General features: G+C 37.0%; 1 protein-coding gene across 1 annotated transcript in view; it reads right to left on the bottom strand.

The window, feature by feature from the left end:
* LOC118213044 (atrial natriuretic peptide receptor 2) overlaps positions 1-14,523 on the bottom strand; it is a 68,665-nt gene that overhangs the window by 51,692 nt on the left and 2,450 nt on the right. The window contains exons 2-4 of the mRNA XM_035391652.1: positions 5,974-6,161; positions 4,576-4,689; positions 1,536-1,671 (exon numbers count right to left, since the gene is read on the bottom strand). Coding sequence (XP_035247543.1) covers positions 1,536-1,671; positions 4,576-4,689; positions 5,974-6,161 — 438 coding nt within the window. The remainder of the gene's footprint in view (positions 1-1,535; positions 1,672-4,575; positions 4,690-5,973; positions 6,162-14,523) is intronic.

Below are 14,523 nucleotides of genomic sequence, written 5' to 3'. Positions count from 1 at the left end.
GTCACACTGCCAGAGTCCCCTCTGTGGGGGGAATAGAGGTCATAATGCATGCAAGTTATGCCCCAAATTCGATGCCCAGCATGGATGACTAATGCCACAGTGGAATGAGTGTTTAAACAGGGCAAAGAACTACACCAGTATGGAATATGTAAGGGAAAATGTACAGCAAGTGAGTCAGTTGTTTCAAAATAAGTCCAGACAGAGTGATGTGATGCTTGCTGTACATAATTCCTCTTATACCAGAACTGCTTGCCAAATAAATGAATGATCTGCTACAAAATCATGTTTAAATGTAATTTATTATGCTAATTTGTACATTTTTAGATTCCACCGTAAACATAGTTTCAACAAACAATGTGACTTATAGTATCCTAGCAACCACAAACAAGCTAGCACACAATATTTTAAATTTTGTGTAATTCACACAGGTATATACAAAAATGGCACCGGAAATTTCCATTTATTGTGAAGTGCGTCTTGTTCAGTGTTGCATTTTTGGGATGCTGCTGGCCAGATTTGGAGTGCCAGCTGTTCCCATAGCATAAAGCTCAGATTGATAATCAGATGCGGCACACCGGCCATTGTACAGCAGTCATTGCAATGAAAATAATGACTGCTCCTTGAAAAATCAGAACTGAGTATCCAAAAAACGCCATGGTACACAGATAATGAATTTGTTAAATGTCAGAATGTCCAAGGCTTCTACTTCAGGCCAGATGAAGTACATATTTATGAAAAATTTGAGTCCATGCACAGTCATCTGTCATCTGTTTTCAAACACAGTTATCTCCCTGAAAAAATTATATTCAAAATAAAGCAATGTTTTGATACCTTTGCTTAGAGAAAGGCAGTACCCTACAAAAGGACTGTCACACTTGTCACATCTTCACCTCAATTGCTGTTAAAATATGTACTGGATGGGTTAATGGTCTGAGCATCATTAGACCTATTAGCACTCCCATACAACTGTACAGCTAGTGAGACATACAGCAGCCAACACATAAATCCTTTTGCTACCCATCTACATGCATCTGACTCCAATGCAGAGCAGAAGGAGAAAGAATGCATAATCTGGATCGCAATGCTGTTTTGGTGTTTGCGCTGTTTGAGTGTTTATCCGGACACAGGGCTTTGACCCCCACACCACTATGACAAGGCCACAGCGATGCGATTCGCTTGGATTTGGCAGGAGAGAGAGAGGCCAAACAGGGGGGCTTGGCTTAGCAAGACATTGGACTTCTGGCTGCAGTTTATCTTTGGTTCGATAGCTTACAGATTTCAGTTTGAAAGAATTAAAGGAAATCGCAAATGGGGCTGACTCTTGTGTTGTCACAATTGATTTTTTTATCTTTATTTTTTTGATGATGATGATGAAATCTCAAAATTGTAATCCAGAATTTAAGCAATTAAATGTAAAAAAAATATATATACTACACATCACATAAGACGCTTTATGTGTATTTTCTATTCATAGTGAAGCGTATCATATCTTTTGCTGTTCAATTCTAGAACTTTCCAACACCGACTACACTTACCCCAGAATCTCCTGTTTTGCATCTTCTGCGTGATGTTAATTCCATCATTCTGTGATCCTCCTTCAGCTAAGGTCTCATTCAGGGCCTGTGCATACAACATGAAGCCATCATAGAAACAGCCAGCTATGATGTCCTCCTGGGGGGCAACACACAAAGACAATAGTACAATGAAACCCTGCATGTCTGGTAAAAAAAAAGAGTAACAGACCATTAGTGTTAATAATTAACCTGGTGAGTTTATTAATCTATGACAATTTATTAATCTATGGCTAGATGGCCTTGAGGGCATGTGAGAAGTAAAGCATACGTTCATTAATTTATCATTGAATTAAAAAGGTTAAGGTTAAACACCATGATATTATAATGACAATTACAACACACATACAAACCATGATTTATATTTTCTGTCTTACGTTTGGAAGTCTTGAATACCAAATCAGGTGATTCTACAGACTTTATCAGACATATGTGTTTAAAACAATTACACTGCCCATGGAGTAGCCATGGATGTTTAAAGAGTTTATTATTCCACTGGAAGACACATTGACTTTTCATATTGACGTACGTAGAACATTCTATTTTCAGAGATTAATCCAAAATATACCCACAAATTGCTTATTCATTTGAAAAATAACAGCAGTCAAGTAAACTAGCAACAACAAAACATGTTCCACAGCTTAATTGTACTAACTATTAAAATGCTTTCATCTCGTTGTGCTGCTATCTTGCCAACAGTCAGAAATGCTTAGCCAGTCAGAACTGCAAATACAAGGGCAATTGATTCCTATAAAGGCAATTGCAGCATACTAAATAAATGCTTTATATTTGGACTTTACAAAATAGATGTTTTTACACGGTGCAAAAATATGGTTTTAAATTAGATTTACATTTAAGCATTCGGCAGACTGACAGACTAGCAGGTGTTTGCGAAAAACAGAAACTCTTTATTTGTGCCGTTTAAGTCTTTTTGCTGCTTTAGGGTCCTAGAGCTCCAGCTCAGGAATAGGCTCTGTTTTGTCAGGGTCCACCTCATATCTGCAGATCCCTCCTTCGGGCCTCTTTACAAGCCCACATTTTCCAGAACAGCTCCCAAAAAAAAGAGCTTGCACGTAACACGTAACACGAGGCAGCAAAGGCAATGGCAATGCTTCTTATTCCTCCTTATCTTCCTTATTGCCTATGCATGCAGAAATTCTCCAGAAATGACACATAGCTCATTCAGTACATGAGGAAATTGTGTTACTGGAAATTTAGCTGAATTTCAACCGTTAGCACAGCATACCAAACAAAACAAAGTGTGAAACTGGAAGCTCTATAGACTCACGGGGGACATATCGCTGTAGACCGAGACATAAATGACTGTAATTTCAATCTAACCTCAAAGTCCATAGTTCATGGAAATATTGTACAGGGTTAAAATAATATACGCTGCTTCTGTAACATGGATTGACCACTGCCTGTCATTTTTAAACACCTTACTGCCTATAGTGGCTGCTGCTTATATCCTAGCTTTGAGCTACAAAAGCATTTGTTGAATAAGGACGCTTCCACGCCTACCTCTTTGGGGTTGGATCAATCAAACATTTTTCTCAGTTAGATTCGTTTTGACAAGTGGTAAAGCTCCACCCCCATTCGGGTGCACACCAAACAACGGAACTGTGATTTTTTTAAAAACAGTCCCAGTCATCTTCCAAGTGAACCCTGATGTGGTTTGTTGCTGTTGAGAAACACAGTTCCACTTTGATCCGGACCAAAAATGTCATCCAGACCAATTACAGGAAATGTAGAGTGAGAATTTTGTATACGGTGAATAGCTGTCACAAACTGGAGCAACGAGCCACCCTTGTGGGTGCACTTGGAGGGAAGAGGAGATCGAGTGTCTTCTAGAAATATGGCCTGACAATTACATAAAGCAGCAGATGCATCTATGATATGTAGCCAGAAGATGAGTGAGAAGGGATTTCGAACAACAGAACCAGTGAACAATGCCACATAAAATTTTAATTCTATAGAATTAATTAGAGCATCAGAATTACAAAGGTGCCTGCACCATCTTGGCTTGACATTTACAGCTCCACACTGATTGTCATTGGGACAAGTCCAGTCTCGATTCTGAATGAATGCAACATTAGAGCTTGCCTTCTTCTTAGTAATGTATCTATGGCAACACGCCAGCGATGACAGCGAACATGACCATTAAAATCCAGACAGACACATATTGTTGTTGTTCTACCAATATGAGCTGCTGGTAGGCCTAATGATGGCAGATTAAAAGCAATAAAATAGTGACACAATGCATTCGATAATCCATAATTTTTACCGTAACATTAGGCAAATGTATGACTGAAAACTGGAATCCCCACCAAATTTCTGGCCAATTAGCGAACACCCACGTGCACATACCAATCTCTTTATTTACACATTGGGAGACTTGAATCATTGCATTGTGAAACCAACAGGACGAAAGTAAAAATATGCAATATAACAATTAACCAAAATTTGGTGCGGACTTTAGCAAACAAACTAGGTGTAGAAACAGCTTAAGGTTCCCTACAGGGCAGGGTCAATACTACAGCACCTTGTACCACCAGAAATACATCTGTCCTGAGTGCATAGTGAGCCAAGAAGGGCCAACACAGGTTTTACAATCAATCAGCCATCAGACATAAAAATATCTAATGTCTGGGTTTCCTGGTCTGCTTGAGGTAGCTGATTCCAGTCAAATGAAGCTAACAAAATAAAGGGCTAAAACAAAATCCAGTGCAGCCATCTGATAAGCAAAAATTCAATAATTAAATGTTGTATTGACATTTCAATGAAATTAATGCAATTAAAGCAATTAATGCAGCTTAATCATTTTAATAATGATCAAGAGCTAACATGAATCTTCCCCTCAATGTCTGCCCCCTTTGAAATCTGAAAATGATTGTGGAGCCATAGAGGAATTTACTATGGCAATCTAACACATTTATTTATTTATTTATTTATTCATTCATTAGTTTATTAATTCATTCATCAAGACTCATCTTAGTTAACTCACCAGAGAAGGCTCCAATTGGACTGAAAATTCTTGCTTAGCCCGGGCATGGAGCTCCCGCTGAAATTCTTTGTATTCGGGATTGTCTGGCTCTTTGGCTGTTATCACAAACACAGACTGCAGAGGAAGCGATAACAATGAGGAGTTGTGCAGTCAGAGGGAAAAGAAAAAGAACTTATAGCAACCCTGTCAAAAACGGATTAATCCTGTTGTGTGCTTTCACCGCTGTGAGGAAGCAATCAACGAATGTTCTGAGGAGAAAAAAGGACTTTATGACTTTAAAAAACATTAATTATAAGTTAAAGTTTAGCTTTAGAAAAAATGGAAACGTGAAGTTTCCCCCATTTCAGTTTGGTCTTCTAAGGGTGAAAAATTGAAGAACTGACGACATAGAGTAGTAGGACGAGAAAGAAGTAGGGGCACCCTGTCTATCTACCATATGCTTCCCATATCAGGGACCAAGCCTGATCTTCGCTAACCAGCTAATGGTATGTCACTTTTTGAAATGAACAGCATAGCTCATTCATTAGTTATTTGATAAAAGAGAAATACAAACAATAGGCGTCCTATATTTCTTTGTTTCTATTACAGTAAGAAAGCGGATTGAGTATAGGCTATGTAGGCTAAATAATATCAAGTATTAATTTAATCCAATTACAATGGTAAGTAACACAGCATTATTTTATTTTTTTTAAGTTATAAAAGTTATTATTTCAGACATCCATTTAACACATGGTTCACCTCATCTTATCTTTAGAAATATTGTGACAGCTTACTTTATCAGCAGCAGTGTGCCAAACAGAATGAAAGTATAAATGAAAATTTCCAATTTCTCGGTCTAGAGACAGCCAAAAGATGTTGTCACAACACACTAAAAATAAGTTTAAATACACACTTCTATCCTGTTATTGATTTAGTAGTCAAATTATTAGTCAGAATAATAATCTGAAATACACTACTCTGAGTCAATTTTATGTATTTGTTTTGTATGGGTTATACATCTGTGAAATATTTTTATACTGTTCGGAACCAATGAATCCAACTGACAAGAAAACCCATTTAAAGCTTTACACTACAAAAAGATGTCTGTGCAAGCAAGCATGAATGCAACATGCAAAATCAAGGATACATATAATTGTTCACCAAATTAAAAAAAAAAAAAAAAAAATGGGAAAGGAGAGTAGGTTAAAGCATTTCAACAAGTATCATCATGTAAGGCAGAAGTAAATAAGACAACATGCTATATTTAAGATTCAAATGCGAGTTATTGTGTATTCAGACCCAATTCCCCATTCAAGGTCAGAATATTTTGGGAAAATGATGGAATTGTTTGGAATAACAAGTTAATTTGCCATGCTAAACATACAGCTAAAAGTAATAATAACAACAATAATACTATACCTTGAAAAGCTTAATGGGATCAGTCCAGTTGATGTCTGAGCTTTCCCAGGGTTTGTAATCTTTATCTAGAATGCTCTTGGCGAACATATCCAAATAGAAGATAGCATAGTCCTCTGGAGGAAGGCCCTCATTCTGAAAAATCCTCATAAATTCCAGGAAGGTGTCCAATGGGCCACAGATGTACACAACTGTGAGGAACACGAGAAAGCACATTATTATTTTATAATACACTTTATGAGGTGCATAATAGAGGCTCTGAATCTGGTCTGCCTAGGAACGGTGCTCAACAAAGTTCATGTTGATGACAGGTTCCCACAGGGGTACAGCCAATAAGGAAATTCTTAATCATTCAGTTCCAAACCAGGAACCACAAAGAAATGCAAAGAAATGGAACCACAACGTGTGCGTATGTGCGCCTGTGTCAGTGTGTGCATGCGCATGCTTGCATGTGCATGAGTGCGTACATGAGTGTGTGTACGTGTGTGTGTGTGTGTTCACACGTGTGTGTCTTACAGATCTGTGTATACAATCACATACTGTTCAGTTCCATCTGCTTTACACTCCTGTCCGCAGACATTATTTCCATATGTTGCATTTGGAGTGGTGCTGTTGCCAGTGCTGGGGCGCTCCCCCCATTTACGAGACATTTCCTCAAGTGTTAGACCACAGTCGACACAGACTGCCATTCGGGGCCAGCTGTCATCCATTCCAACTTACCATTAGCCCGTGTTGAGTCATGCCAAGGAGTCCTGCTGTCTCTTGGACAGAACCCAAAACAAATCAAAGGAAAAAGCAAAGAAAATGCTCTCCGGTGTTACTGAATTAAAAAGGATCTTCCGCAGGCTTACAAAGCCCATAAAAGCGTTACGTTTATTTATTTACTATTAATTTTTGTTACATTGGGAATGACTCAACGAAAACATGAAGCGGTCCAGCATAACCTGTCAGTCAAAATGTTAGAGTGGTGTTGCTTTTCTGGAACTTCCATAACATTTTGTTCCATTTTTTAATCTTGTAATGAAACAACTGTTGGTTAAGAACAGGCTTCTTTATACTACATTTTTTCAAATAATTCCCCCTTTTCAGAGACTTAATCCATCAACAAGAGCAAGCAGGTTTTAGGTTAACAGTTACTTGTTCAGAATTGATCATTATGTAGTAATCACACTTGATTCACAGTAGTAGGGTTGTCAAATCATTCTTCTAATATAAATGAACAGACCAACAAAACAAAACTGTTGCACTTCTATATGATCTGTGTGATGGAACTCTTTCAGTTTGACTAGCCAAATACATACAACAATATGGTTGGCTCAAGTCGGCCCGGTCTGCTACACCAGTTCTTCATGAATGAATGTGGACAACCATCTGCCCAGATTCTACAGTCAATATAGAGTGATGGTTGAACACAAGATGTAATCTTGTAAAAAAGGGAATGATTACAAAAAAATGTAATCATTCCCTTTTTAAAAATAATAGAAGCAAGCATGAACTGTTCTAAATTTCAACTGACGGAAGTTTGTGTGGCTACAAATCATACGCTTAAAACAATATGCATTCGTACAGACACATAAGCATATGGTATGGTCTGTGTTATATTTTATTCTTTTTCACAAATCAACCTGTTTTAGATTCATTGCTGAAATAATTCCAGATAAAGCATCAGTATCACATTGCTTTCTGCACAACCAACAATATATCTGTGGTTTGAGAGTATTAAAGATGGATAAGGATTTAGTTTTTTTTAAAAATATTTACCCTAGGTTGTGCAGATGAAAACGAGAAAGGAGTTTCTCCGGTGTTTCTTTTGCTCTTTTAGTGCAGACCCAAGAGCAGATTTTCCTTAATGGGCTCATTAACTTGTATGGAAAATAATGGTAATCAATGTGCCTGACATTATTGTGGCTGGTCATCTATAGTCAGCTAGATGTGCAGAGGGCATTTATATGAATTTGTTCAAGCAAATAATTCAATTTGTAAAGCAAAATCCACATGGCTTGGATGGGCAGTACATTGTTTATATTACTGTCCTAAAACTAGTTCAAGATATTTGTATTCTCTTTTCATGTACCATAAATGCCTCTATCTATGCATTTATTACTATCTTAATTTATCTATGTTTAAAATTTCGATCTGCTACAATGTGAAGCACTTTGGGCTGCATTTCACGTATGAAAAGTGCTATACAAATAAAGTTTATTATTATTATTATTATTATTATTATTATTATTATTATTACTTTACACATGCATGCTTTGCAAATGTATAAACTTGCTGTTTAGGAAAAAATTTTGTACAAGTGTTTTCAGAAATGAACGGTTAAACTGTGATGTTTTGCTCATTAATAATCTGTAACCAGCACATTATACTTCAATGACTTTTATAATCATCTGATTATCCACACATAGCCACTCTACATTCTAGACTTCCTACACATTTCCAGTGGGAGCATTGGGGACCAAAAATAAAATGACGTATCTGTAGTACTGAGAGTTTATGGGAAGAAAAATGATATCCATAAATATACAACATGTGAATAAGATGAAAAATCTTATTGCACATCAGATGTGAAATAGTATATTCAAATGTTCCTTTGACTTTTTTTAACTAAACAGAACATAATGTTTTCAAGCCCTGCAGGTTATTTAAAAAAAAAATAGGTAGAGCCATGCGAACTTACAAAAGAAACCATTGTTGTTTGCAAAAAAATCAATATAAATAAATAAATAAATCAAATGAAGCAGTTATCTTGCTGTGAATCAACCTCATATAAAACAAACAAATTGCTTTGAACCACTTAAAGGCATTTGTGAACTCACAGGGCACATATCTGATAGTTAAAAAGCAATGACCCAACATGACATGCATAGCTCTTTGTTATCCAAGCAACGTTATCAAAAATTACTTTAGCTCAAACTGCATATCTGCAAGACCTGTCACTTACATTTGCCTGACTGCTGCGGTTAAGAAAATTGCTTGCCTTTCCCTGACAAATGACTACTTTTACTAATGTTTTGCAGTGATTGTGCGAACAAAAAATGGCCAGATCAATAACCAGTTATTTGTCTGTGTCACTGTGATGCCCATAAATGAGGTGCTTTCCACCTGGCACATTTAAGACCCTTGTTTAATGTATATTTGAGGGAAAAAAACCTGGTATCAATTATTTCTGGCCACTGTTTTCAGCACCCATTAAAACTGCATGCACCATTTTATACCCACCACAGGGCTCTCAAATGCACAAACCCATACTCTACCATAAGAGAAAATGCTGGTAAATGTGTTCCTCCAACCCTTCTATATTTGTTTCAGCTACTGCATCATGAATTTGGGAGCCTATTATCTTTTTACAAAATACCTTTGTCTTTACATGCCTGAACTGGTTACAAAACTTACAGCAGTACACAGATTGTTTCTTACTGCATGACCACCTGGATAACATTCACTAGATATGTTACTTTTAAAGGACACTACATATATGTTTAAAAAAACAATGGTTTTAATGGATTGAACCCTTGTAAAAGAGTCAACCACCATCAAAAGCCAGTCTCCTATACATTTCCAATTACAGTATATCACCGTTCCAGTGTGAAGAACTGGTGATTTTTTTTTTTTCAAATTGAATACATTAACATGGACTGGAAAACTTAAACTGCAATGTGTTGCTTGGAACCAGGGAAACTAAGCTTTAGAGTGAGTGCTATGGCATCGAGGCCCTGCTTTAGTAAGCAGGTCAGTATTTCCAGGATTTGGCCCAAAAGATAGAGGCCAGCAGCTGTGGCAACACAGGCAGAACAGTGTGCTGAGGTTATCTCCAGCTGATCTTCTCATGGGATAAGAGTGAATGGGAGCCCTTGCCAAAACTGCAAGCCTCGGGCAAGTTCTGGCAGAGAAATGATCTCACGTGACCATGCAATGGCGGTTATAGGGCTGTAAGTAATTTGAGTCTGCAAATGAAGCCTTCACTGGTTTCAGGGTCTTAAAATGTCAACAATTAATAAGATGTAAAACTGGCTAATGAAGAATCATTTTTCCTGCTCTTTGAATGTTTAAAATTGAGACTGAAATGATGTCCTTCCGTATCCTTGAAATGTACCCTTGAAATGATGACCCCAGTGTTAAAATGTGACTTAGGTGTAATATCCAACATTCAGTTTTCTTCACATCTTAAAATACTGCATGAACAGACAATGATTATAATATATCTAGAGTAAAGTAAGCTAGATCTGAGATGGGTCTGCTCACTGCCTCCTATATCATAGATACTGATTTTTTTTAAACAATTAAACTAATTAATATATCAATACCTGTCGTCAGTAACTGAGTGGACTTTTTGTAGTGTCAGTCCAACTTGTGCTGCTGTAACTGAGAATTATTGGAAAGCCATGTCATGACTTTTCATGAAAATGCAAAGTAAATGAAGTGAGTAATGACAGCTAATCACTCACTTGTGTGAAATTGTAATTTGGTTCAGTTAATCTGTAAGGTTATCCCATAGTCTATGTCTTAACAGAGGCAGCTAGGCTTGCTGGAACGAATTTCAGACCTGAAACGCCATAATAGCAAACAGTTAAAAAGGGACCAACGAGGGGTCATAAAATGTACTTTTTCCAAGGTTGTTTTGGGTTTGTTGACTTGACCCATGCCATGCGACCAAAAATCCAAGTAAACTGTTCTCTGCATTTGCGTTTATCCTCAATCCACCACCACCCATTGTGTTTGCCTTCTCCTAGTGACTCTTCCTCCTCTTTTCCCCTCAAAAAAATGGACAATTACAATATTCCTGTTTACAAACAATTATCCTCATTTCCTGAAACTTACACTGACTCAAACCTGGCCCTTCCAGCTTTTATTCCCTTTCTCCTGCCCCTGATTTCTGATCGCAGCACTGTACTTCAGGGCAATAAACCAAACACTTGTAGTGATTACAGAAATATATAGGTGGTGAAAGAGGGATGTCTCAGGAATATATTGGCAGTGGAAGAGGAAATAGCTGGACTAGAATGTCCAGTACAGTTATAAAGCATGTCAGCCTGACGCTTTATCAGCCAGTCCAGTTTTACTCCCAAATGTAATGGTGCATTCACTAGCCAGCTTCTAGGCTTTTAGGAAACCCAGTGCATGTCTGAATATAGCACTTATCACTACTTTGTCCTACACTTAACATTTACATATAAAGTAAAATATACATTCCTTGAAAGGAAGCCTCAGGCAATGCATCTAGTTTACTGTTCAAGGCACAGCCCAAGTTAATAACACTAATATGGCTGCTTATACAAATGCTTTGCACTTCCAAGTAACTTTTCCTGCCTATTAGCCTATATACTTACACCACAATCCCAGGTTTCTTTTAAACAAAAAAAGTTTTTAGGATGTAAACCACATTAGGCATTATTTTTTATAATCTGAACAACGGGGTACAAATACATTTGCAGGCCACAACAGCCCAGTAAAATGCCAGCTCAATCAAAGTGGGAGTCATTCTAAAATGCCAGCCAAGCGCAATTACTACATGATGTCAACACCCATGTAAAGAGCTAGTCAAAATGGAATTTTTAGAAACAAACTGGAGCTTCAGAGATATGACAGATAAAAATGGTAGGTTAGGCCTTCACACTCAACAGCAGTCGCAGTGTAATGAATCAAAGGCTAGGTACCAAAAGAAGCTATATACCATAGGTGACTTCCTTCCAAAAAACATGACCCGCCTGACAGAGAAAGCTGCTTTGAAAAAATGCTAAGGATTTTTCATTCTGCGGCTGGCTGGGGTATGACAGGAGGGACTCGCTTCTAAGGTATGCATCACAGTCATAAAATATAGGTATATAATCTTAATATATAAATAGCAAGGCCCACAAAATTCAAACTGTTTTTCAGGAGGGCACTGTCCACTGTGACGGGACACCCAAACCTGTATGTCAATACCAGATCAAGGTTTTGAAAGCCAAAAACCAAATACAAAAAACAGCCAGCTGTTCTCAATGACACATGCATAAGCGTGCCCAGAATGTGTTGACCTTGAGAACAAAAAATGTATTCGCTAAAAGTAATAAACAAGAAGAGTTCCCATAAACCCCCAAAAAGTGGGACTGTCTAATTCGAATAGATCTGTTGAATTCAGTTAAAATGTTCTGTCGCACTAAATGAATCATTAAAAACGAATAATTAATGAATAATTAAAAACAAACCAAAGCCACGTAAAATGACTTAAGTATGAATAGCAATCGTGACCCAGTAGCAGCTGCCTCTGTTAAGCAATACATGGAAATAAACAGCAACACAACATTCATCAGTGACACATCTTTGCATTCATGAAAACAGTTCACTACTCTGAAAATAATCAGCAAAAATGTACAGTAGATGAAATGTATCTCATCTAATGAATAAATGCATTTCATGTAATATGATGGTGTAGGCCCATAACAGCTCTACAATGAATAGAGATATTGCCCAAACAGTAGTCGCCCTCTTATGCACTTTTATGCACCCAAAGTATTCTACTTGCAAGCCTATTAAGCCTTTGCAAGAAGTGGCTGGGCAACACTGTAACAAATAGCAGCAAAAATGCATTTGAGTCCAATCTGAGTGCTTTTGCTCAAATAAATTAAAGCACATAAAATGTCAACAGCACCAAAACTACACAGATAAGAAGCACAGGCAAGTGAAATCTACTGTTTACAAGTTAAAAAAGGTTCTAAAACTTCTGAAAAACTATTTCGCCATATAGGTACAAAGGGGTGTTACTGACAGGGACAGCATTCCATTAGTACAGTTCATTGGCATGATTAAAGTCAGAGAGTTTTCAAACACAAAGCCATTGCCCTCCGCAAGCTGGGTGATGACTGTAAACAAAAAGAAAAAAGGACTACAAGAAGCTTAAAGGCATTTCGATTTTCACAAGCCAGGACAAGAATCAAGACAATCTTACCACTGTGTGTTGTCAGAAAAATGGTATGGAAGACAAATGGTGTAGAAGTAAAGCTCGAGGGCAATTATATGAGACCTTAAATAATATCTGTCATATTCATCTAGGAGATTACTGAGCTTGCCACTATCAATTCAGAAGATTGGCTGAATTGAAATCGATTAGATATTGATAAAAACATGGGTCAACACATACAATTTGATAAACAATTGCAAATTAAGATAAAAATAAAGACAAAAAATTATGTTTAAAAAGCTACCATCCTACAATCATGCTTCACAGGCATGGCTGCCACTATGCTCAAAGATGGATCTGTTATGCTTTTGGGTTGATTTACATCAGGTCATGGTTCCCTTGTGAGACCACACAGAAATACATACATACATATGCCAGTTCAATTGTGGCCACAAACCTGGACTCGCACCTACAAGGAAGCTCACGCTTGGCTGCAAAAAAACATTCCACCATGACAGTAATCCTAAGCGTGGATCAAAGTCTGTAAGGACAGGGTGAAGGGAATAACAAAATCAATGCTGGGCTGGACTGGCCATTGAATAATTCTGGTAAGAAGATACTACGCACCCAGTTGCTAACAAGCTGATGATCAATGGAGGATAACCATTCAAAGGAAAGAAGACTGAACACTTTCTTAAATAATTTGACAAAACAAAACAAATGCTTTGTTACAATATGCCTTTAGCTTGTAAAGTAAATAGACACATTTTTACAACATATTACAAGCTGACATATCCAAATATCAGAATATATTGATTATAACACCTGTCAACTTGCACATGAACCTTACAAAACTATTTAAATATAAAATATATTTTATTATTTAATTTCGTTGTTGTTTACCTAGAGAATATTATAAGCTAGAAAAATAGACGACAAACCTCACTTTTAGTGCAGTATATCTGTATAGCTAGCTTCAGTTTCAATGCTGTTTGTTTTATTCTGTTGTGTATTGCTTGATTATTATACTGCTATTATTATAATCGCAGTAATACTGTGGCTGCTACATTTATAATGAGAAGACTAGGATCTCACCATAATCGGCTACATTGTACAGTACATTTTACGACTGAAAATGCACAGAAGGGAAAAACTGACGAGGTCTCAGCTCTCAAGCTGTTGTGATGGACACAATCTCTGTGTTCCTATTTTTGTTATAATCAACGGAAAATTTGCTTCCTTTCCAGTTTCTCCTCAAATATTATTCAGTCAAAAAAAAAACAGCATAGCTGTCACTCTGGTATTGTTTGAATCGCATTTAATGAGCATCAAAATACCGGTTTCACGGGAAAGGAATATACTAGCTACACCCCTCCTCAATTAATCTGTGCCATTGTGCCAACACAACACTTCCTCAATATAATTTAATTTTAGATCTTTCAAACCAGCTTTTCACGTTTGTCTTTATTTCATGAATTTGGTTGATAATATTACCCTACTTATATCAGAGTTAAAGGCAAACAGTTTAATAGTGGCAACATAAATTGATAGTTTATTTAAATACAAACCGTTTTCATTTTACTCTGCTAAAGGTCCAAAAGACTATTGAGTTGTTACAGTTTTAATATAAGGCTATTTAGTTCAGACACTGCCCAGAAAAAAATATATAA

The sequence above is a fragment of the Anguilla anguilla genome, chromosome 14, assembly GCF_013347855.1.
Source record: "Anguilla anguilla isolate fAngAng1 chromosome 14, fAngAng1.pri, whole genome shotgun sequence".
NCBI classification, from domain to species: Eukaryota; Metazoa; Chordata; class Actinopteri; order Anguilliformes; family Anguillidae; genus Anguilla; species Anguilla anguilla.
The sequence above is the reverse complement of the archived record's forward strand: the minus strand, read 5'-3'. Positions and strand labels throughout refer to the sequence as shown.